We start from the raw sequence: 22,391 nt of genomic DNA on the forward strand, positions 1-22,391 counted from the left end.
GTTTGGCTTTTCATATCTTTGATTCTTCTGATTTCTTCCTCTGAGACTTCACCAACATTTAAATATCAAGTATTCAGTGTTTTTTTAGTTTTAATTTGTGGATGGCAAGGACAAAGAACAACTTGTGGAACTTATTTTTGTTTGTTTTTCTAAAATTGTATAGTAAATTTCATAAAGTCTACACTAACAGATAATTTTAAAATTTCATTTGTGCTTAGAATCCACTCTAGTATATTTCCTAGCAAAAAAGTTATTTAAGAGCCCTATTGGAGAAACTGTAAGAACACTGTAACTGGAAGAGGGCAGAGAGACAGAATCATTTATCAACCAAAAGGGCCTCTCCACTCTGCCAGGAAAAATGTCTTAAAAATCACAAAATTTAGTATTTTTAAAAAGCGATGAGTCTTCTTAACCAATGATTCTCTAAATGTAAAAAAAATGCAACCTCTTAAGTCTTAATTCATTTTTATACCTACCAACTTTTTTTAAGACTTTATTTATTTGACAGAGAGAGCGTGCGAGCACAAGCAGGGGGAGTGGCAGGCAGAGGGAGAGGGAGAAGCCGGCTCCCCGCTGAGCATGGAGCCTGAATGCGGGACTCAATCCCAGGACCCTGGGATCATGACCTGAGCTGAAGGCAGACGCTTAACCGACTAAGCCACCCAGGCACCCCACCTACCAACTTTCTTGCCAGTTTTCCCCACTTAAAGAGAGCATTCATGGGAGAAAACCTCTCTATACATATCTTTAGTCCTCTTTCCATTCTAGAGGACTTTCCTTATCAGACCGCCCATTATAGGGGAAGACACTTCTTCACCTTTAGTGCTTCTTCAACACACAACATTTCACTACTGGCAGGGATTACCACGTGTAATCAAGAAGAGTCTCAGAAAGAAAATCCAGAGTAAATGTTTGCTTTGAAAAACATAACCAAGATCTAGGCTTACTTACTTCTTACCATAAGCCCTATAATACAACAACAGATTTTTTTGTTAACCAGTCATGTGTACTTTCACTAATAACCATTAAGTGTATTAGTACTAATCATATGAAATTTCCACTTTTGTAGGTTAAAAAAAAAAAACGGCCAAATATTAGCAATTTTATATGACTCAATCTAATAGGAAAGGAAGAGAGACAGAGTCTCAAAAGGCAGCCCCAAAAGTCAAGTGGTGAGAAAACCATTAATGGTATTTTACATAATTGTTATATGACAGCGAGATCCAGGACTTCTAATTAACAATTCCAAGTAACGAATCCCCATAGATATAGCCGTCTGCTTTTAAAGGCTTTGCACAGATATTATCAAAATTGGATGTTTCCAGCAGCCAAATTACACTGGGAAATGCTTCCTATTGTTGGCTCTGTTTTACCAGTTAGGAAGCTAGGGTCCAGGGAGGTTCATTGACTCGAACACAGTAACACAGCTAATAAAGGCCAACGATGGGACTTCAAGGAAAAAGCCATTTGGCTTCAAATCCAGTACCCTCTCACCTATCCCATCTCTCTCTGATCTAACGAGATGAATATGCCCCAAAAAAATGTAATTTATACATAAACACAAGTTGGAAATGCAAAAGTGTACAGAACTGCTCTGCCTCTTAACTTGCTTGCACAACAGTGGCAATAATCACATTGCATAAAACAGTCAATATTATGGGCACTCATTTTTATAGAGGCAATTTTATATGGTAGAAAAAGCAGGCCCTTTGCAGATAAACAGCTGAATTTGAATCTACTGTGACCTTGAGCTACGTTTCTTGGCTCTTTTGCCTCTATGATCTTCCTCTGTTCCATAACCCATAAAACATGATGATAAAGCTATCACTGCAAAGAGCTGCTAAGATACTCATGGAGACGTGTTAGTACCTGACACACAGCAGCTATTCAATAAGAACAGAATTCTCCCCCCATCCTTGCTAATAACTTATTATGTCAGAGACAGTATACTGGCAAGATTAAAACCTCAGGAAATTTCTTGAGTTAGTATCTGATACTCATAGGGCCAAATAAGAAATCGCAAAATAAGGTAGCATGAATACTTCTCCCAATTCACCTCCTAACATTTCAAGAGAAACCTGGGGATTGTGCCAGCACACAGGGTAGCAAGTATCTATCAACATATGTCCACTGAACACCAACTAACCGTAAGTGACATACACGGTGAATAAGCAGGCCAGTCCTTCCAGGCCAGACCAGTGAGCCTGACAGCTAGAGACCTGGCAATCGGGAACCCAGGGCCCTGAGCCCCACAGGTGGGAGTCCTACACAGAGAGAGGTGGGGAAAAGACATGAAGGTTATTATTTGCTTAATTCATACGTCTCATGGGTGGATGAATAACCAAATAGACAACCTTACCAAAAAACTCAAGGAAAAAGTGAAATGAAAGACAGCTGATCTGTAGGAGTTACAAAGATAGACTAGGAAGTTTTACATATTTTAAAATTTTAATTACTCTTCATAAAGGTCTGGTGTCCTTTTTTGGTATTTACAGTCTACATACTGTCATACTGTATATGTATAAATTAAGCCCTGACATCAAAATAAGCAAACTAACCCCCAAAAATCCTTATTAGAAAATATAGTAAAATATATCTTAGCCAGGAATTCTCAAACCTTTGGTTCTCAAGATCCCTTTCCCAATACTCAGAAGCCCGAAGAGCTTTCATTTGTGTAGGCTATATCTAGCCATATTTACTATATTAAATATTAAAATTGTTAAATTGATATTTATAATTGAGTTTAAAAACAGTGCCAAATGTTAACATGAATAACACATTTTTTTTTTAAAGATTTTATTTATTCATTTGAGACACAGAGATACAGAGAGAGAGAGAGAGAGAGCATGAGCAGGGGGAGAGACACACGGAGAAGGAGAAGCAGGCTCCCCGCTGAGTCAGAAGCCCGATGTGGGGCTCGATCCCAGGACCCCGGGATCATGACCTGAGCTGAAGGCAGACGTTTAACCATCTGAGCCACCCAGGCGCCCATGAATAACACATTTTTTGTGAAAAATAAATTATCAAAAAAAGTTTTAATTAGAAAGGTGACATTCTACGTTTTTGCATCTCTCTTTAACATCTGGACTAGATTCTCATATTCACTTCTACATTTGATCAGTTTCAAAAGGTAGTTTTAATTAAAGCATATTACAGAAAATCTAGTCTCACACAGATATGTAATAGGAAAAGGAAGAAGTATGTTAATAGCCTTCTGGATTTTTTCCTTTGGCACCACACCAAAACTCAAAAAAGTGGTGGTTTCTTAAATGTTGTTTGCAGTGTAGAATCTAAATCCTCATCAATGAACATTTTTCTTACATTAAAATCCTTCAGTCTAACTTAGTCTCTGAATAAGCCTTTGATCTGTGCTAGATTTTATAACATCACAGAATCATCGGTCATTTGGATATGTACACTTAACGCAGAATTCATGCAGAATATACTCTTCATTATATAAAAATCAAAAAATGACATTAATATTGGCACTGATCTCTAAGTACGGAAAGTGCTGCTATTTGTTTTCCTTGATGAAGGCTCACTTCATCCATTTTTTGAGAAAATGTCTGCCAGATATCCCAGTCTGAATTACTATAGTTTGTGTATCATTCTTTCAAGTAAAATCGGTGTTCCAGGAAAAAGCATCCAATTCAGCTCATGGCTCAATCACTCAAGTGTTGTTGCTCTAGACAACCATCATATCTGGCAAAAGCTTTAGGAACAATTCCTATTCTGTAATGCAAAATATTTAAGACACATATTTAAAGGGTAAGATTTAACCAAATTAACAATATATATTCCTTCATCGAGGACACTGAGCCTTTTCTTTTCCTGGTTACTGAGCACGCAGAGCAGTATATATAGTGACTACAGGACAGATGTGCACATGGCCTTGATTGCTGCTAAAGTCCCAGCAGGTTTGTTTTACACACCACGGCTTTTGCACCATTCATACAAATGTCAGCATAATAAGTTTAAAAAGGCAAATAATGTTACTATTCTTTGAAAGATGGGTTGATTTTCAATGCCCGCCTGAAAGGGTGTCAAGGACCCCCAGGGACCTAACAGACCATACTGTGAGAACTATTAGTTTAGACTTTGAGATAGAAAAATTTTCTTTTGATACAAAAAACACTAACTCAAAAAAAAAAAAAAAAAAAGCAATGATTATATTAAAATCAGTAACTTTTGTTTATCAAAATAAATCTTTAAAGTGAAAAGACAAGTTACAATCTGGGAAATGTGATTCGCCATCTATACACCCAACAAAGCAGATATCAACAATATTTGAAGAATTTTTACAAGTCAATGATAGCATAAACAACCCAACAGAAAAATGAGAAAGTATGACTTGACATTTCATGGAAATAACTTATTATATGACGAGATGCCCATATCATCAGTCATCAAGGAAACGCAAATCAAGACCACAATATAATATCATGTCACAAACAAAACTTTAAAAATCTGGGAATATGAAATGTTGAAGAGGATTTGTAACCACAAGATCATTACACATTACTGATAGGAGTATAAATTGGCACAACCACTTTGGAACATAGTTTGGCACTGTTTCCATTATTTTAACATTCATATACCCTATGAATCAGCAATTTAACTTCTAGATTTATACCCACAGGAAAATCTTTCACATGTTCATCAAGAGACAATATGGATATACATCTCAGCATAGTTTACATGGGCAAAAACCTGGAAACACCCCAAATACAGGAAACTGAGTGAATGAACTAAAATGATCAGACAATGGAATGTTATAGTCATCAAGACAAACGAATGATAGCAATACTCAATAATATGGATAATATCGGGTATTACATAGTTAAGTTGTTAAAAGATTACATATGGCCTTTTAAAAAAACACACAATTTCATACACATACATACCACAGATACACACTTTTAGGAAACATATAGACATTACAGAACCACTATAAAACACGACAGCAGGAGAATGAAGAAAATAGGATTCAGGATACATGATGGGATGTGGGAAAGAGGGGATGTGGGAAAGAGGACAGAGCATTCAGCTACATGCAGCTTATTACTGTCTTGCCTTTTGTTTCAGTTATTGAGTTTAAGGAAAATTATTAACATGATTAAAAATAACAGAATTAAACCTTTTAAAGTCAAACTTGCATCAACTTTGCATAAGAATATTTCATAAAGATTATGGTTGATCCAATTTTATGCACCAAAGATTTTAAAAGATACCTATACATTTTAACCTATAGCACAGAAATTGTAAAACTTTAGAGGTTCTAAACACACTCATCATTTGACAGGTAAGTAAATCAACTCCTGAGTTTGACCAAAATTGCACAGATATTCACTCATAAATTCACTAAGTATCTATTGAACTTCTACTGTATGCCAGACACTAATTTAGCAGTGAGCAAGAGAATTAAGTCCTGTTCTCACGAAGAGAATGAAGTCCTTTAAGGGGGTGATGGAGACAATAAATTGAAAAATAACTATTATTTTAAATAATAAAGACAGCTATAAGGAAAATAAAAGCTGGTGAGGAGCTGGAGGGTGCTGGGTAGGAGGTTGGCTGCATCAGATGTCATGAACAGAAAAGGCCTCTCTGAGAAGGTGATATTTTAACGCAGACCAACCAACCTGAGGCAGCCACACTAAGATGCTAGAGACCGACAACCACAGCCAGAGGCCGGGGCTCTGAGTACCTCTGCCCCAGTAAGTTTTAGATCTTTATAGAACTGGGCTTCAACATCACTGCAGGGACAATGTGAAAGCAAATTCACCTGGGTATTCCTGCTAGTCCTAACGCAGTGCTTTACAGAACTCAGGTGGTAATATCTGCAGAACCTTGCCGATAGCCCCCACCAGTTTACAAAGGACCAGCCTTTCGGGATTTATTGGGACAGTTAAGCTTTTGCTTTTATTTTCAATTTTTGTTCGACTGGGCCAAAATATCTAAGTAGTACAATAATCTACACTTATAATGAATATTGGTTTACTTGCCAAAGGCACCAAATATCCGCTGTTTTGCCTTCCCCAGGCCACCCACGCCAGACACACAAACACACCTGCACTTTTTCCACAAGCTAATCATGTCAGTGACATCCGAGAGACGGAAGAAAGCTTGCCAGCACTTCTGCTGCTGCAGGCTGGACAGACTTATAAGTACGAGTCACAGAGCTGGGGAGAGGCTCTGTTCCCCACCAGGAGAGCATCAGCGGACTCTGGCTGAGAAACCTGGAAGCAGGACCAGCTATAACACAAGATACACTGACGCTGTATCTGCCAGGTGTCTCCCAGCCACCTCCTAAAGCAGAGGCCTAAAAGCAAGGCAAGACCAGACAGGTTAAACTTAGCTCCAGTCAGTGAGGGCTCGGAGGAGCTGGGTCTCAGCGCAGGTGCTCTGGTTTCTACCTCAGGAACTTGCTCAAGCCACTAAGCTCCCTTCACCTGCTTTCTTCCTGTGCAATATAAGGATGTTTTGGGTCATTCATCAGAAATTTATACAATTCCTCCTATGAACCATTTGCCAGGTCAGGTGAAAATACAAAGCTCTCTCTCCGTGCAGAACAAACAATCCAACAAAAACAAGTCTTTCTGACAGAAAACAATACTCCCTAGCAATTAACCCTTCAGAATGACACTGACCTGGATTCAAATCTCAGTTCTACAACATACTAGTTGTAACACAGTGGACAATTTATTCAAGCTCTTTTGACATCAGTTTCCTCAACTATAAAGCGGGATTATTTTTTATTTTATCAGAACTACAAGAGGATTTATTTAAAAGTGCATAGCTGTAGTTTGCTCATTTTCACTGCCACATAAAATTTCACTAAGTTTTTCTTCTTCTACCCATTCTCCTATCAATAATCCTTTGAGCTAATGCCCACATTTTTGCTATTACCACTGTTTCTATGAGCATCCTTGTACATGTTCCTTGGTATACTTCTGTAAGAGTTTTCTAGGGCATATACCTAGGAATTAAAATGCTTAGCTGCAGGGTGAGTGAATGTTCATCTTTTCCAAATCCTTCCAATTCCTTTTCTAAAGTGATAAACTTTAGAAATGTAATGCTGAGCTGGGGATTTTTAAAAAGTCCTGGAAGACGACACACAGCATGAACAACTTTACAATGGAATGTATGTTCATATGGATTAAAATCATCTATTTTCAAAGGGCAGAAATGAAGAACACAAAACTCAAGACAGGGTTACCTCTGGGCAGAGGGAGGCAGACAGCACAGAGGGAGATGCAGGAGGACTGGTGGGGTTCTGGCTCTCAGCTCGGCGCTGTGTTCTTTTTACTGTGCTTTCTACCTTAGGTTACATAAATTCTTTTCAAAGTATGGAATATTCCATGAAAAAGAAATAATACTTTTAAAAGCAATTAGCATTGCCTGTGTCCCATACAAGGTAACGTTCCCAATGAACGGCAGTAATTGCTATAAAATGTGAGGAGACTGAAAGGGATGATGAGACACGGTGACAGTTCAATGCAGGCCATGACTAACTCAGTTGATGGAAAAGCTCCTCCCTATGGAGGTGAAGCCACCTGGCTCCTCAAATTCCAGGGCTGTGAGTGACCCAGAACTGCAGAAAATGGAGGTGCACCGTGCAGAGGGGAAGGAGATGAGGCAGCTCAGGTTCCAGAAGCACCAGGCACTGAGCTCTAAGGGGGAAGGATGGATCCACAACACCAACAACGCTGCCTGCTAATAAGCGCCCAAGGAACAGATGATAGATAAAAGGCAAAGCTTGCTTTATTGATGATGATTTTAAGCAGCGTTCTAAACAAAGATTATTTTGGCTGGAAAGAGAAAGGAAGATGGCAAAGAATAGAATAAGATGAACCAATTTAAGAATTGGCAGAGATGCTCCCCAAGGTGACTGAGAAGAACAAGTAAGCAGGGTAACAGAGAAGTCTAAGAGACTGTTAAGCACCTGCTATAGGTCAGGCACTCTGAGCTCAGGACTCTTCTCTCAAAACACACACACACACACACACATATAATACATGCATATATGCACATACATACACATGTGTATGCACATATACTGTAATATATATCAACCCAAAAAATACAATACACAAGCATATATGTGTATACACTGTTCTGTTCTGTTCTTCTACTGATCTATTTTGAAAATGTGGTGCAGGCAATTATGACCCGTCTGTCCTAAATACTTCAATATGCATCTCTGGAGAATAACCATACCATTAACACACCTAGAAAGATTAATTCAATAATACTAACACAGAGCCTTTATTCAGATTTACACAACTGTCCCAAAACAATTCCTATAACTCTATCCTCTACACTCCCCCCAATCACCAATCACATTCACACATTATGTTACTTCTCTTTGGCCTCTTTTGATCTAGAATCGCTTCTTCCCACCCCATCACATATGTTCACTTCTCACGACATTGATTTTTTTTTTTTTTGAGTCTAGGATGGTTGTTTTACAGAATGATCCAAATTCTGAATCTGCCCAATTATTCATCCACGATTAGCTTTTTGACAAGGTATGTTGTGTACATCTAATTGAATAGTATCTAGAGGCACAAAATGTCAAGTTATCCTATTTGGGGTAAGTTTGATCATTCAGTGTCTGCCAGATATCCCTGCTGAAAAGGTACCATTTGTTCTTTGGTATTCTAAATGACTAGAGAGTGATACTTGTAGACTGGACTATCCTGTTCTCCCACAACCTTTCACCAACTGGCTTTTCACACCCACTGAAGACTGCTGCCTCATCAGTTATTACACTGAGGTTGCAAAATGGTGACTTGCTAATTCTATCATTCATTCTACATTTTCTAGCTGGTATTCTATAAAGAAGAGCTTCCCCCTGTCTGCATCCTCCCTTTTTTAATCCCTATTCTTGTTTTTGGTTTGTTTTTTTGTTTTGTTTTGCTTTATTTTAGAGGGAGAGACATGGAGGGGGAAGGGGGGTAAGGGAGAGGGACAGAGAAACTCAAGCAGACTCCTTGCTGAGTGCAGAGCCCAATGTGGGGCTCAATCTCACGACCCTGAGATCACGACCTGAGCCGAAAACCAAGAGTCGACACTTAACCAACTGTGCCACCCAGGTGCCCCAATCCTTATTCTTAATATTACATCCCTATTCTTAATATCACTATCAACTCCTGAATTTGGTTTATTTTTCAAAGTACTTTAATCTCTTATAGTCATTCTTGTTGATATCCAAATTGTCAAATTCAGAAGTGCCTCCAAGGCAGCTCCCATGTCCTTTTTCTACATTTCCTCATTGCGCTGAGCACTTCCTTGCTTTCCGCCCACATGGTGTATCTCAACTCACCTTGTACTTTCCCTGTGCCTTATTAAAATCAGTCATTTCTCCAAGAAGCCCTGGTTCCTTTTAGTGGGCAGGAATACTTAGAAACAAGATGAGCTCACTGATACTGTTGATCAGTATTTCTCCATCTAAAGAAGGTTTTTACCTTTGTTATTTAAAGATGGAAAAGGCTTGAGCAACTTTATAGCTATTGGGCTGTCATGACTTTTAGACCTATGCATTTTTACCCTGTCTTATTAAGGACTTGTGCAGGTTTATACCCTGCAAGCAAATCGCTTCTAGGCAGAGAGAGATACTGAAAATATAAAAGGAAAGCAATAAAGTATAAAGATTAGAAGGAAGTCCAGAGTAGGCTGCCAAAAAAAAAGGCATGGAGTAAAACCAAACCAGTCCAGGTCCAAGCAAGCCATGTGCATAAAACTACAATGGGACACTCGTTACCTGGTTATTATCAGATTTCTCACATACAGACATTATAGCTGAGGCAACAGTGAAATGCCATCTAATTGCTCCCATGGAGCATGGCAAGACAGAAGATGCTTTTCTTATAATGTACTTGACTGACTCATATGGAAATCCATTGTAAAAGTGAAATAATCACAAATGGAATGGTCTAAAAAGGACACATACATTCAACAATGGATCCCAACCTGTGGACCTAAGGCTCACAAAAAGGAAAGGTCTTTCGTTTCACATATACTCTGAGCACCACCTTTAAGATGCACAAAATGGCATCTTTCACATTTAAGTTCTACTAATTTTGAAATGAATATAGTTGCTTCATTATCACATGTTGTGTTTAATAGAATACGAATTCATTTACAGAACTGGCTAATTCAAGTGATTGTCACAATATATTTTATAAAAATCAAAGGTTACTGATTCTTCCAACATGGAGGAAGTGAAGTACATCAAATGTTGGGGTTTCAGGTGTTATGTATGAGAATAAGTTTTTTACAGCATTCCCACTCCCACCTAAAGTCCTAGGTATTTATATTCTTTTGCTTGGGCTATGTACGGCTGAATCTTGAACAAACATACAGGTGGCTGATATTTAGCTAAGTAGTTAAAAGCGTGGGTTTCCCAGAAATGAAAATCTATTCCCAACCCCATAGCAAAGGATATGCATTAGCGCCCTTAGCTCCAAGATCTGAAGATCTGAGCAATGCATGCCTAACTGAGAAATGCAAACATCTCAGTGAGGCAAAAGGAGGTCAGAGATTCATTTCCTTTCCTGGCCCAAGGGAATAGAACCATGTATTAAAAAACAATGCTGCGGAACAGGCTGGAAAAAAATCAGGAATCCAAGTAGCTCAGTCTAATTCCAGGCACAGAGAGGAATCAGTTCCCAAAACTGTGAAGACCAGTTTCATAGCTTTATGTCACCTTCATCAAAGACTCCGGCTTGTGTGGATTGCTGAGGAAGACCCGGCACACACTTTGGGGCTTCACACTTCGTATTCCCAATCACTGAGGGCCACTTCCTGTGACTAGAACAGAGGGACCATCAGCAGCATAACCTTCCCCCTTTCTCCCTGACACAAGCACTTTGGGGCCAGATACCCAAGGAGGTGCAGAGCACTCAGCCAAGGGTGTACTGTGCCGCTTGTAGCCCGCATTTCAGTGCAGAACATCAACCTAAAATAAACATGGGGAAGTAAGGGAAAGTGTGTGGGGGAAGCCTGACCCAGGGGAAGTCCCGGGCAGACTGAAAGTCCCAGAGACATGTGATTATTCCATTATCAGCTGAGTCACTCCCTGAACCCACACTGTTCCCTCTGCATCACACACTGCCAGGCACCAAGTACTGGATTCTTACAGGAAGGGGAACCCTATGAAGCAGCAATAACTACCCCCTCATTTTAGTGATGTAAAACCTGAAACACAGAGGCACTTCGTAACCCAGAGCTATTAATTAAGCCATATTTCTAACCAAGGTCCACTGCATCCAACACGCATGCTTTGAATCACTATACTGCACTGTCTGCCTATTATTCCAAGAGAGCAGTAAAGAAAGCCCACTTCACATTCTGAGACCTAAGGATTTGAATGACTTACTACCGATGAGTTACTCATTATACAGTTAAGATTTAGCAACAGCAAAAGAGCTGACTAAATTCTCTTCATATATCAAAATGCTATCAAATACACCTACCATTAAGGGACTATTCCATTGGTTCTCAACTCAGGAACACTTAGAAATGTCTGGACACATTTTTCTGTTGTCATAAATCATGGGGTGCTACTGGCACCTAGTGGATAGAGGCCGGGGATGCAGCTAAAAATCTTAAAAAGCACAAGACAGCTCACCCACAAAGAGCTGGAATTTAAAAAAAAAAAAAAAAAAAAAAAAGTCAATAGTGCCAAGGCTGAAAAACCGTAGGCCACGACAAAGAGCATAGATGCAAAATCCTCACTGTCGCAGATGCAGTTCCTGCTATAGAGGCTAGCAACAGGTGACCATTCTCGTGGCCCCAAAAGTTTGGCACCTGTGCTACACCTCCCCTACCTCTATGAGCTCCCATAATCCACTAAAACATGAAGACAGACCTCTGAGTTCTTAGATGTGCCAGTCTTGCACTTTGCTACCAGTTCTAAGTATTTTAAGGGAAGTGGTTAGAATTAATAGTAAAAACTAGATTTGGGCATTATCCGTTTATTATCCATACTAACCCACTGTCCATTATCACACATAATTGAAGAATGGCTCTATTCGTAGCAGAAATACACAAATTTATGATTCTCATGAGTTTTAGTCTGTGAATAGGGAGGCCCAAGAAGAAGGCCTGGCAGTCAAGATAGAGCTGAGCTTATGTATTGGTGGAATAAGCTCCCAGGTACCTGCAATTCAGCCTAAGAAGAGCATGCAGACATTTCTGATGTGAGAAATAATTAGCACAGCTCCTTAATCTGAACTATGTAACCACAGCATTCATCCAATTATAAGTTAAATTGAAGCATGTTTATCAGACTCTAACTGAAGGTGAAGTCAACACCAGGAGTTGGCCAGGAGTTAGGAGGATCAAGTCAGATGTAATCAAGGCCTCATGTCTACTACAAGAGAAACTGGCTACAGGCGACAAACAGGAACAAGCAAAGCCCTCCCTGGGCCACGGAACCCCGGGAGTCCTTGGTGGCATCCAAACCATAGGCAGCAGACCTGGGTTTCCTCCAGCAGCAGCAGTCTCCACCGCTTACTAATTAGTGTCATTGTTTTAATCACCATAATGAGTGGTCTAATTATATTCCTCTCCCAGCACATCAATGCACAAGACAGAAAGCTGAGTCAAAATCAAAAGTCACAAGCACATTCATTTTTAAACACTTTCAGAAACTGGGAAAGAAAATTGAGGTTTCTCCATGCTGTGGTACCTGGAGGCTAACTGGAAAACCTGAAGGTGTCCACACCTTGCAGACCTTCAAAACCTAAGTAAAAAACAGAACATACACACTTGCAAACTCACACACACATATGTGCACCTGCCCTTTAAAAAACAACAACAACAAAAAAAAAAAAACAACACTGGCTACGTGACTCCTAAAGACAAGATTCCAGAAACCCACAACTAACATCATACTCAATGAAGGGAAACTGAAAGCTCTTCCTCGAAGATCAGTACAAGATAAGGATGTCTGCTCTCACCACTTTTATTCAGCATAGTACTGAAGTGTTAGAGCAATCAGACAAGAAATAAAAGACATCCAAATTGATAAGGAAGAAGTAAAACTGTCACCAATGGCAGATGACATGATGCTATAGAAAACCCTAAAGACTCAACCAAAAAATTGGAATAAATGAATTCAGTAGAGCTTCAGAGTACAAAATATACAGAAATCTGTTGTATTTCTATACACTAATAACAAAGTAGCAGAAAGAGAAATTAAGAAAACAATTTCATTTACAATTACACCAAAAAGAATAAATTACAGAGGAATAAACTTAACGGAGGAAGTTAAAGGCTGTACTCTAAAAACTACAAAACACTGACAAAGGAAATCAAAGATGACACAAACAAATGGAAGGATATATCACACTCAAAGAATGGAATAATACTGTTAAATGTCCATTTTACCCAAAGCAATCTACAATTCAATGCAATCCCTATCAAAATACAAGTAGTATTTTTCGCAGAAGTAAAACAAATAATGCTAAAATTTGTATGGAACCTCAAAAGATCCTATAGAGCCAAAGCAATCTTGAGAAAGATGAACAAAGCTGGAGGTAACACAATCCCAAATTTCAAGATATACTACAAAGCTAGAATATACTTTACCACTTGTTCTCAAGTAGTTTTTTTTTTTTTTTTTTTTAAGATTTTATTCATTTTGACAGAGAGAGACAGCGAGAGAGGGAACACAAGCAGTGGGAGTGGGAGAGGGAGAAGCAGGCTTCCCGCGGAGCAGGGAGCCCGATGTGGGGCTCAAACCCAGGACCCTGGGATCATGACCCGAGCCGAAGGCAGACACCCAACGACTGAGCCACCCAGGCGCCCCCTCAAGTAGATTTCTATATTGTGATGAAATCTGTAATGGATAAACTCTAAGAAAGATTTTTGATTTCAGGGTTATCTAAGGGCAACTTATTTCCTATCTCGAATCCCAATTATAGCAAAGAAAACCAAATTTTTAACCCTCCTCACCAAATATTTATTAAATGTCTAGGTTCAGGGCTTGAAAAAGAAAAAAACTGCTACTCAAAGAGGGATCATTGGGCTAGTAGCATCAGCATCACACCCAACTCCAGACCTTTAGAATCTGAGTCTTCCCGTTAGCATGATCTCCATAATGTGATCTGCACATTAAAGTCTGAGAAGTACTGGTTCAAAGAATTCAGAAAGGTGACAACATAGACCAAGGCTGAACCAAATCTAACCACCATTCTGCCAAATTTACGCTCTTATCAGACAATATGGCTCTCAGGAGTTCTGTCTGCAAAATCCACACATCAGTCTCATTAGACTGGTGGCTCTCAACCAGGGCAGACTGGGCCTCCCAGAGGACACTTGGCAATGTCTAATAACATTTTTGTCACAATGGGCGGGAGGTACAGGTGCTACTGGCATCTAGTAGATAGAAACCAGAGATGCTGCTGAACATCCTACAATGCAGAAAAAGCAGTCCTCCACAACAAATAATTACCTGGCCGAAAATATCAAAAGTGCAAAGGTTTAAAAAAAAAAAGAAAAAAAAAACTAAAGCAAAAACACTTCCTTGATTTTCTGACTCAATATAATCAATCAACTTCAGTAATTTAATGAACTGATTTGAGCATCCATATCCCATGTGGGAAAAAATAAACCAGTAATTATGAACACTTCCCATCCAACACTCCACAGAGTGTAAGGTTCCCTCAAGAGCTCATACCAGGGCTGCCTGGGTGCTTCAGTCGGTTAAGCATCTGCCTTCGGCTCAGGTCATGATCCCAGGGTCCTGGGATTGAGCCCCGCATGGTCGAGCCCCGAGCCAGAGCCTGGCATCATCGGAGCCTGGCATCGTCGGAGCCTGGCATCGTCTGGCTCCATGCTCAGCAGGGAGCTGCTTTTTCTTCTCCCCCTGCCCCTCCCCCCAGCTCCTGCTCTCACTCACTTAAATAAAATCTTAAAAAAAAAAAAAAAAAAGAGTTTATACCAAATCAATAATCATCAACACTGACAACCAAGACCAATACAGTAAAACAACAAAGGTACATGTTGTAATATTTCAAAATTATACAAGCTAAATTCTAAAAATACATTGCTACCATATATACTTGTGCAATAAAAACATTCTGGTCTTCACTTAATTCTTCATTTTTCTCCTACCACACAGGATCATTAGTGAAGAAACACTATGGCCACTTCAAGATGACAAGCACACACTGGACTAAACTGTTTCACTGAAACGAAACCTCTACCAAAAAAAGAAAAAAAATTAAGGTAATTAAAAAGACTCTCTAGTATTATCAAGAGCTTTGTTAATTTTATGAAATTTATGAATGAATACTTCTTCTTCTCCATAGTAAGTAGAATTAAGACACTCAGAATGGTGGAAGAAGATGGTCCATATGTAAGAGAGACAGAGGTCAGTGTGTATACTTACACAAAAGATGAGTACTGAGCCTCAGGCTGACTAAGCATGTTTTTATGAAGGTGAATGTTTCTGGAGTGACCATTGCTTTGTATGGCCTATATCAACTAAATTCTGCCTACAGAGAGCACCCAGAGGTTATATGTAATTCTCTACACTTTGAAAGCACTTAAAAGTGACACAATCCTCAGACTTTATATTGTGCTAAGGAACAAGGGCACTCACTTTAAATTAGAATGAATCTGTGGCACTTCACCACAGTTCTAGCTGTGCAGAAAGACTGAAAGCAATTTATCTGTTCCTATTAGACTTTAATAGCTATCTTTTGGTCTCATGAATCCCATCCCGCCATGTTCTTTAATTATGTTACCAAAAGACCCAAGTGATGGAATAAGTTAAAATATTTCATGCCATTTCATCGTCCTTTACCTGATTTGTGGGACAAGGAAGAGCCCCAGCTACGAGAAGCTAAAGACATACTCTTAAGTGTCCCTTTTTAAAAAGTTCTGCCACATATAGAAATCTTTCTTCAATGTAGTCTCAAGAATTTAGGAAGCATTGTTTACTTTCCTGAAGCTTTCACTACAGAAATTCAAGATAAACTCAAAAGTAACTACATGGTCAGGGCTGGCTCACCAGAGCACCCACTTTTTGGCTGACTGTCATCCAAAGATCCTTTCCCCCTTTGTTTTTCTTCCTTTGCCTATCTCTCATCTTTAACAGGCTGGGACAAGCTGCTTAGAAAGAGTGAACCAACCAAGAGCCCGGGACAGAAAAGGGAGAGTAGTTGGATCACATGAAGACATTCTTTGTTTTCTTTCTGATTCACTTGGTTCTTATTTTTGCATCATTGTACAAAACCAGCATCAATATGTGACTATTTCCTCCATTTATGAAATGATTTGAAGTTTTGGTTAGGACCCTTCATCAGGACATTAAATCATCCCTACACTAAAGATAAGGAGAGGAGCCTGGGCAGACGCTACAAGGTCAAAGTGATACAAACAGGTCTCTGTTATGATCTTATCCTGTTTTTCATCCAACACATATTCCTACATTTTGGTCTCAATATATAATTGTCCTCACTTTCTGTAGATGCCTCAAGATAGCTCCGTTTTCACACATCTCTCAATTTATCACTATAAAACGCTGCCACGCTCTGAGACACCAAGACCAAGTACAGTAAAACATGTACCTAGAGGACACAATGCCCTACCACAAACACCACTGCTCAAGAAAAGAAGTATTTAAGAACTTAAAAATTACTACCAGAATTGTCTTGGGCTTACTTTCAGCTCATTCCTCAAGTAGAGTGTCCCTTTAATTTGTCTCTACTATATCTAACCAAATAACAACACAGGATTCCCTAACAAAAGAAGGTTTTGGGTAATACTTAGGACACTGTTGGCCAATAAAAATATGATGCAAAATAACGTTATGTAATTTTAAATTTTCTAGTAGCCATATTCTTAAAAAAGTAAAATTACATGAAAATAATATATTTTATTTAATGAAATATTTCTAAAACATTTCGATAAGTAATCAATATTAAAAATACTGAGGTATGGGGCGCCTGGGTGGTTTAGTTGGTTAAGCGTCTGCCTTTGGATCGGGTCATAATCCCAGGATCCTGGAATCAAGCCCCACATCCACTGGGCTCATTGCTCACTGGGGAGTCTGCTTCTCCCTATCCCTGTTTCTCCCTCTCCCTCTACCTGCTGCTCCCCCTGCTTGTGCTCTCACTCTGTCAAATGAATAAAATCTTAAAAAAATAATAATAAAGTAAAAATAAAATAAAAATATTTTACATTTTTTAGGGGGGTACTAAGTCTGAACTTAAGTGTGCATTTTACACTTACATCATATCTCAATCTGGACTGACCACATTATGTGCTCCTATAGCCACAGATGGTAGGTGGCTACCATATCAGAGCAGATCTAGAAAGTACTTCGCAATTTTCTGGAATTTTTAAGGTACATTTATCATTTGTATTTTCTACTTTATAAAAATAATGCAAATCAGTTTTTTAATGGGAAAAAAAAAAAAAGAAAAACTCCATTTTGGAAGATAGTCATAATCCCATACCAGCTACATTTGGATGTATATTTTTATAGGACACTATCCTATGTCCAAAACATATTTAAGATAGGCTTTTAAAAAGGTCAATATAAAGGTTAATACATTAAACAGAGTTCTGAATAAATGAAACAGATTCTCTGTTTTTACAGTTTTGTTACTTTTTGAGATGATATTTAAAGAGTACTTTCGGGGCACCTGGGTGACTAAGTCATTTAAGCGTCTGCCTTCGGCTCAGGTCATGATCCCAGGGTCCTGGGATCAAGTCCTGGATCGGGCTCCCTGCTCGGCAGGAAGCCTGCTTCTCCCTCTCCCACTCCCCCTGCTTATGTTCCCTCTCTCGCTATATCTCTGTCAAATAAATAAAATCTTTAAAAAAAATTTTTTTTTTTAATTCTTTATTAGACACCATAAGTGCTCTTTGAGTGACTACTTGACTTTGCTTCCCAGGCCTCACCTCCCAAAGTTACAAAATGATCAATTCCACCACCACACAGCCTCCAGAGGAGTCCTGCTCCCGGAACATCCTCATCACTCAGCAGATCATTCCTGTGCTGTACTTTGTGGTCTTCATCGCAGGGACCCTGCTCAATGGTGTATCTGGATGGATATTCTTCTACGTGACCAGCTCCAAGAGTTTCATCGTCTATCTCAAGAACATTGTCATTGCTGACTTTCTGATGAGCCTGACCTTCCCCTTCAAGATCCTTGCCGATTCAGGGCTGGGGCCCTGGCAGATCAATGTGTTTGTGTGCAGGGTGTCTGCTGTGCTCTTCTATGTCAATATGTATGTCAGCATCGTGTTCTTTGGGCTCATTAGCTTTGACAGATACTATAAAATTGTAAAGCCTCTTTCGACTTCTTTCATCCATTCAGTAAATTACAGCAAACTCCTGTCAGTGGTGGTCTGGATGCTCATGCTCCTTCTGGCTGTCCCCAACATTATCCTGACCAACCAGAAGGCTACTAACGGGAAGGTGACGCATATAAAATGTGTGAAACTTAAAAATGAACTGGGACTTAAGTGGCACAAAGCATCAAACTACATCTTTGTGGGCATCTTCTGGATTGTGTTTTTTCTGTTGATCATTTTCTATACTGCTATCACGAGGAAAATCTTCAAGTCCCACCTTAAGTCCAGAAGGAATTCCACTTCGGTCAAGAAGAAATCTAGCCGCAATATATTCAGCATCATGTTTGTGTTTTTTGTCTGTTTTGTACCTTACCATGTTGCCAGAATTCCCTATACGCAGAGCCAAACAGAAGCTCATTACAGCTGCCAGTCTAAAGAAATTTTGCTCTATGTAAAAGAATTCACTCTGCTACTGTCAGCTGCAAACGTATGCCTAGATCCTATTATTTATTTCTTTCTATGCCAGCCATTTAGAGAAATCTTATGTAAGAAACTGCACATCCCATTAAAAGCTCAGCATGACTCAGAAACTTCCAAAACCAAAAGAGGAAATACAACGCATGAAAGCACAGACACTCTGTGAATTCCCACCTCCTTTCAAACAAAATCCATGTACACATATTGCAATCTTCAGTTACATAAGACTAAATAAGAAACATGTCCATGCTAATAATAAGTATCATCTCTAGGCATTACAATCCAATTTAGTATAATAATGAAAACAAAATATAAGTTTCCCTGCTTTTTTATAACATCAGAGAAAAAAGTAACACATGCATTACTCCACTTTATTCCATCAAAGCAGAAGATTTAAATCACTAGCCTGGTCAGTTAATGTAGAAATTTAAATAGCATAAAGAAAATAGGAAGCAATCAAGGCAATTCACTGGGGCGTCTTCCTTCTCTAAATACAAGGATTCAGTTATGTGGTTTTTTATGTTTTATATGGAGACTTATTAAGCCACTAAATGAGCCTGGAGCTCTGGTGTTAAAATATTTTTAAGTGGACTCTATTGAAGGAAGCTGGATATTGGGAAGTGTTGCCGGCAACTTCCCCTGTTCAATGGCATTGGGAAAAAAACATGTTGACTGGGACAAAGACAAAGACATACACACATACACTGCGTGTACATACATACATCTAGGGGCAGGGGAAGGAGTTTTCTTAGAAAGCAACTGGACTTGAAAAAAAGGAAAATCTAAGATTTACAATTATGAGTGAAAAATTACACATAAAATGAAAATTTACATATCCCATTTTCTGAAAAAGCAGATGAACTTAAAACGTGCAGGTATGGGATATGATTGCTGACTTGTGAGTTATCAAAACTAAATTATTTCTCTGCTATTAACTGGCTAGAAGATATCTAGGCCATCTTCCAAATGTTCTTCTCAAATATTTTGTAAGTCATGTGCATATACTTTTTTCCCTTACTATATATATATATAATAATAATATATAATAAAGAAATTATTTTCAATACTGTTCAGTTTTTCTTTCTTAAAAATCAAGGTAGGTGGGGCACCTGGATAGCTCAGTTGGTTAAGCATCTGCCTTCGACTCAGGTCATGATCCCAGAGTCCTGGGATTGAGCCCCACATCTGGCTCCCTGCTCAGTGGGGAGTCTGCTTCTCCCTCTCCACCTGCCCCTCACCCTGCTTGTGCTTTCTCTCTTTCTCTCAAATACATAAATAAAATCTTTAAAAAAAAAAAATCAAGGTAGGAAAAAATAATGCCAATATTCTTCATAGTCATGACATGGGTGGTCTCTTTATTATGCTAATTATGCATAAAGGAAGGAAGACAGTTACCTAGTGTATTAAAAATTTTTATTTGCCAGACTTTCCAAAATAAGTACTTCATATGCTCTGGGACCTCATCAGATTTTAGGAAAAACAGAAAATACACCTTAAATTGAAGAAGAGCTGGGAAGGTATTTACTCTCTGTATCCACCTTCCACCCTCATAAAAACTCCCTGCTCCCAACTCTGGGTCAAATTATCCTCTCTCAAAAAGAAACAAATCACCAACCTATGACAAATATGCTTGGCAAAACTAAGCTTGCCATATATGTTTGGTTAAATACATCTGCAAAAGAAATTAGCTGTGCTTATTCTTCACAATTCCCACTGGCCAGGACAAATGAGTAAATACTGGTATTTTACATGACCCCCCCCCCACCCCGGGAGAAAATGAAAGTCATAAAGAAAATGAGGAGCACCAAATAATGTCTTTGTAACCACTGTGCTAAAGTAGATGGGAATGTGGAAATCAAGACTTTTCAGGAAGCAACATGCAAGCCAGGTAAGAATACTGTAAGCAACAACTGATTAACAGTTACTGCATATCAGGTCCAGAACTACAACAAAAAATATAGTAGAGCAATGGCAACAGTGGACCAATCCAGAAACTTCCCTGAGATTACCAGTACTATTTTTTTTAATTATGTTATGGACTAATTTCTGTAGCTAGTTTATAGTACAGTTTTATAATATATATTTATCTCTGAGAAAGTAAAATAACAATCATACTGTAGAAGCAGTGCTATGAAACAGTTATAAGTGTTTTAAAAAATGACATAGGGGAAAGGAAAGCCACATGTTGTTAAAGTGGTTCTTCTGTGGGGATGTCCTGTCATGAAAAGATAATTTGCATGCCATTGGTATCTTGCAGAGAACTGGTGAGCAAAAGGCAGTAACAGCTCTTTACCGTTGAAGACCAACCACACCATACCAGTTCTCTCCCAACCCCTCCCCACGCAAACCTCACAGTGCGGTTTACCCAAAAGGAAACCTCCTATCACTCTGGGGGGATGACCTGATCTCAGTTATTTTTTGTATTAATATACTTTTTATTCTTCTTCTTCTTGTCCAGAGTCAAAAGATATAAATAGCAGCAATGGGGTTAAGGACAAAATAGAAAGCTAATGGCATATACTTTACTAACATCATCAAGTAGAAACAAAACTCAGTATAAGGGTGTTTTCTAGATTTCTGGGTTAATCTTCTTGGTAAAGCCAATGGATCAGAATTGTTTAATTTGTAGGTGACAAAAAAAATACAACTAAAATTGGACTCCTGCAATAAAAAGAGATTTACTGGCTAATAGACCTAAACATCCAAAGTTGTGGGTATGGCTTAATTTAAGGGCTGACAGAGGGCCTCAGCTGATGTAACTAAAGCTGAGTTTATACCACTTTTGCAGCCACTTTCCACAGTATTAGTTTCAACTCAAAGGAAGCTGTGGGCTCTTTTTTTGTGGTAGCAAAATGAAAGAAGCACTTCTAGACCTTAAATCTTCACAGCCAGTCCTCCAGAGAATTTCTTCAGAAACCTGGGACTTGGCTCTCATTGGGTCATACCGGCTCATTTTCCATCCCAACCTGTGGCCAGTGGAATCGGACATGCTGGTTGTCAATTATGGCTGGACCCTGATATTAGAGGCAGAGTGGGCGCTGTGTAGGCCCAGGGACAAGAACCAGAGAAAGTGAATTTCTCAAAGGAAAAGTCTCATTTTTACTGCTGGGGAAATAGAGTCCGGAGGCTGAGGAGATAACCAGCAGATGAGTACCACTGGCAGTAGACAGCCTTTTTATAAACAACCATTGTGAGATTCATGCATCTCAGTGGGCAGGGTTCATGTGTAATCTTAGATGATTATGATCTTTGTTTCTTGATTCTTCTCACAAAAGTTTCTTTTATTTAAAAAAAAAAAAACACTTCAGAATATTTCCATATAGGTACTGAGTCAATTACACATATCAAAATGGAATCATGGTTCGGTTAAAATGTACGAATTCCTATCAATGGGGAATTTTTAGTCACAGTCAAGAGCCACTTTTGAACACCTTTCTGTTAGATTTCTGCAGTCTACGTGCTGCAAAGCAGCTACTGACTTATCATCTTCTAGCCACAGATGTGGTTTTTTTTTTTCATTGCTGCCCCAATAAATAAAAACATGGGGAAACAGTTGGCTGCAGCTAAGGGCCTGCTGGCCTCTCCTGGTGAGGCAG

The 22,391-nt window shown here is 39.0% G+C and overlaps 2 protein-coding genes across 14 annotated transcripts in view; one reads left to right on the top strand and one right to left on the bottom strand.

Moving 5' to 3' along the window:
* MED12L (mediator complex subunit 12L) overlaps positions 1–22,391 on the bottom strand; it is a 318,467-nt gene that overhangs the window by 177,488 nt on the left and 118,588 nt on the right. The gene's annotated exons all lie outside the window — the stretch shown is intronic.
* The window catches only part of P2RY14 (purinergic receptor P2Y14), a 52,469-nt gene that overhangs the window by 29,710 nt on the left and 368 nt on the right, over positions 1–22,391 (top strand). For 7 of the 9 annotated variants that reach the window (XM_078070289.1, XM_036072539.2, XM_078070299.1 and 4 more), the window contains 2 exons: positions 15,131–15,237; positions 17,916–19,859. In XM_078070289.1, the coding sequence (XP_077926415.1) occupies positions 17,939–18,961 (1,023 nt within the window). In that variant the 5' untranslated portion in view covers positions 15,131–15,237; positions 17,916–17,938 and the 3' untranslated portion in view covers positions 18,962–19,859. Of the gene's footprint in view, positions 1–15,130; positions 15,238–17,915; positions 19,860–22,391 lie in introns of those variants that run through there. The other 2 variants (XR_013446944.1, XM_078070316.1) reach the window with 2 other exon arrangements.

This window comes from Halichoerus grypus, chromosome 1, assembly GCF_964656455.1.
Source record: "Halichoerus grypus chromosome 1, mHalGry1.hap1.1, whole genome shotgun sequence".
Classification (NCBI taxonomy): Eukaryota; Metazoa; Chordata; class Mammalia; order Carnivora; family Phocidae; genus Halichoerus; species Halichoerus grypus.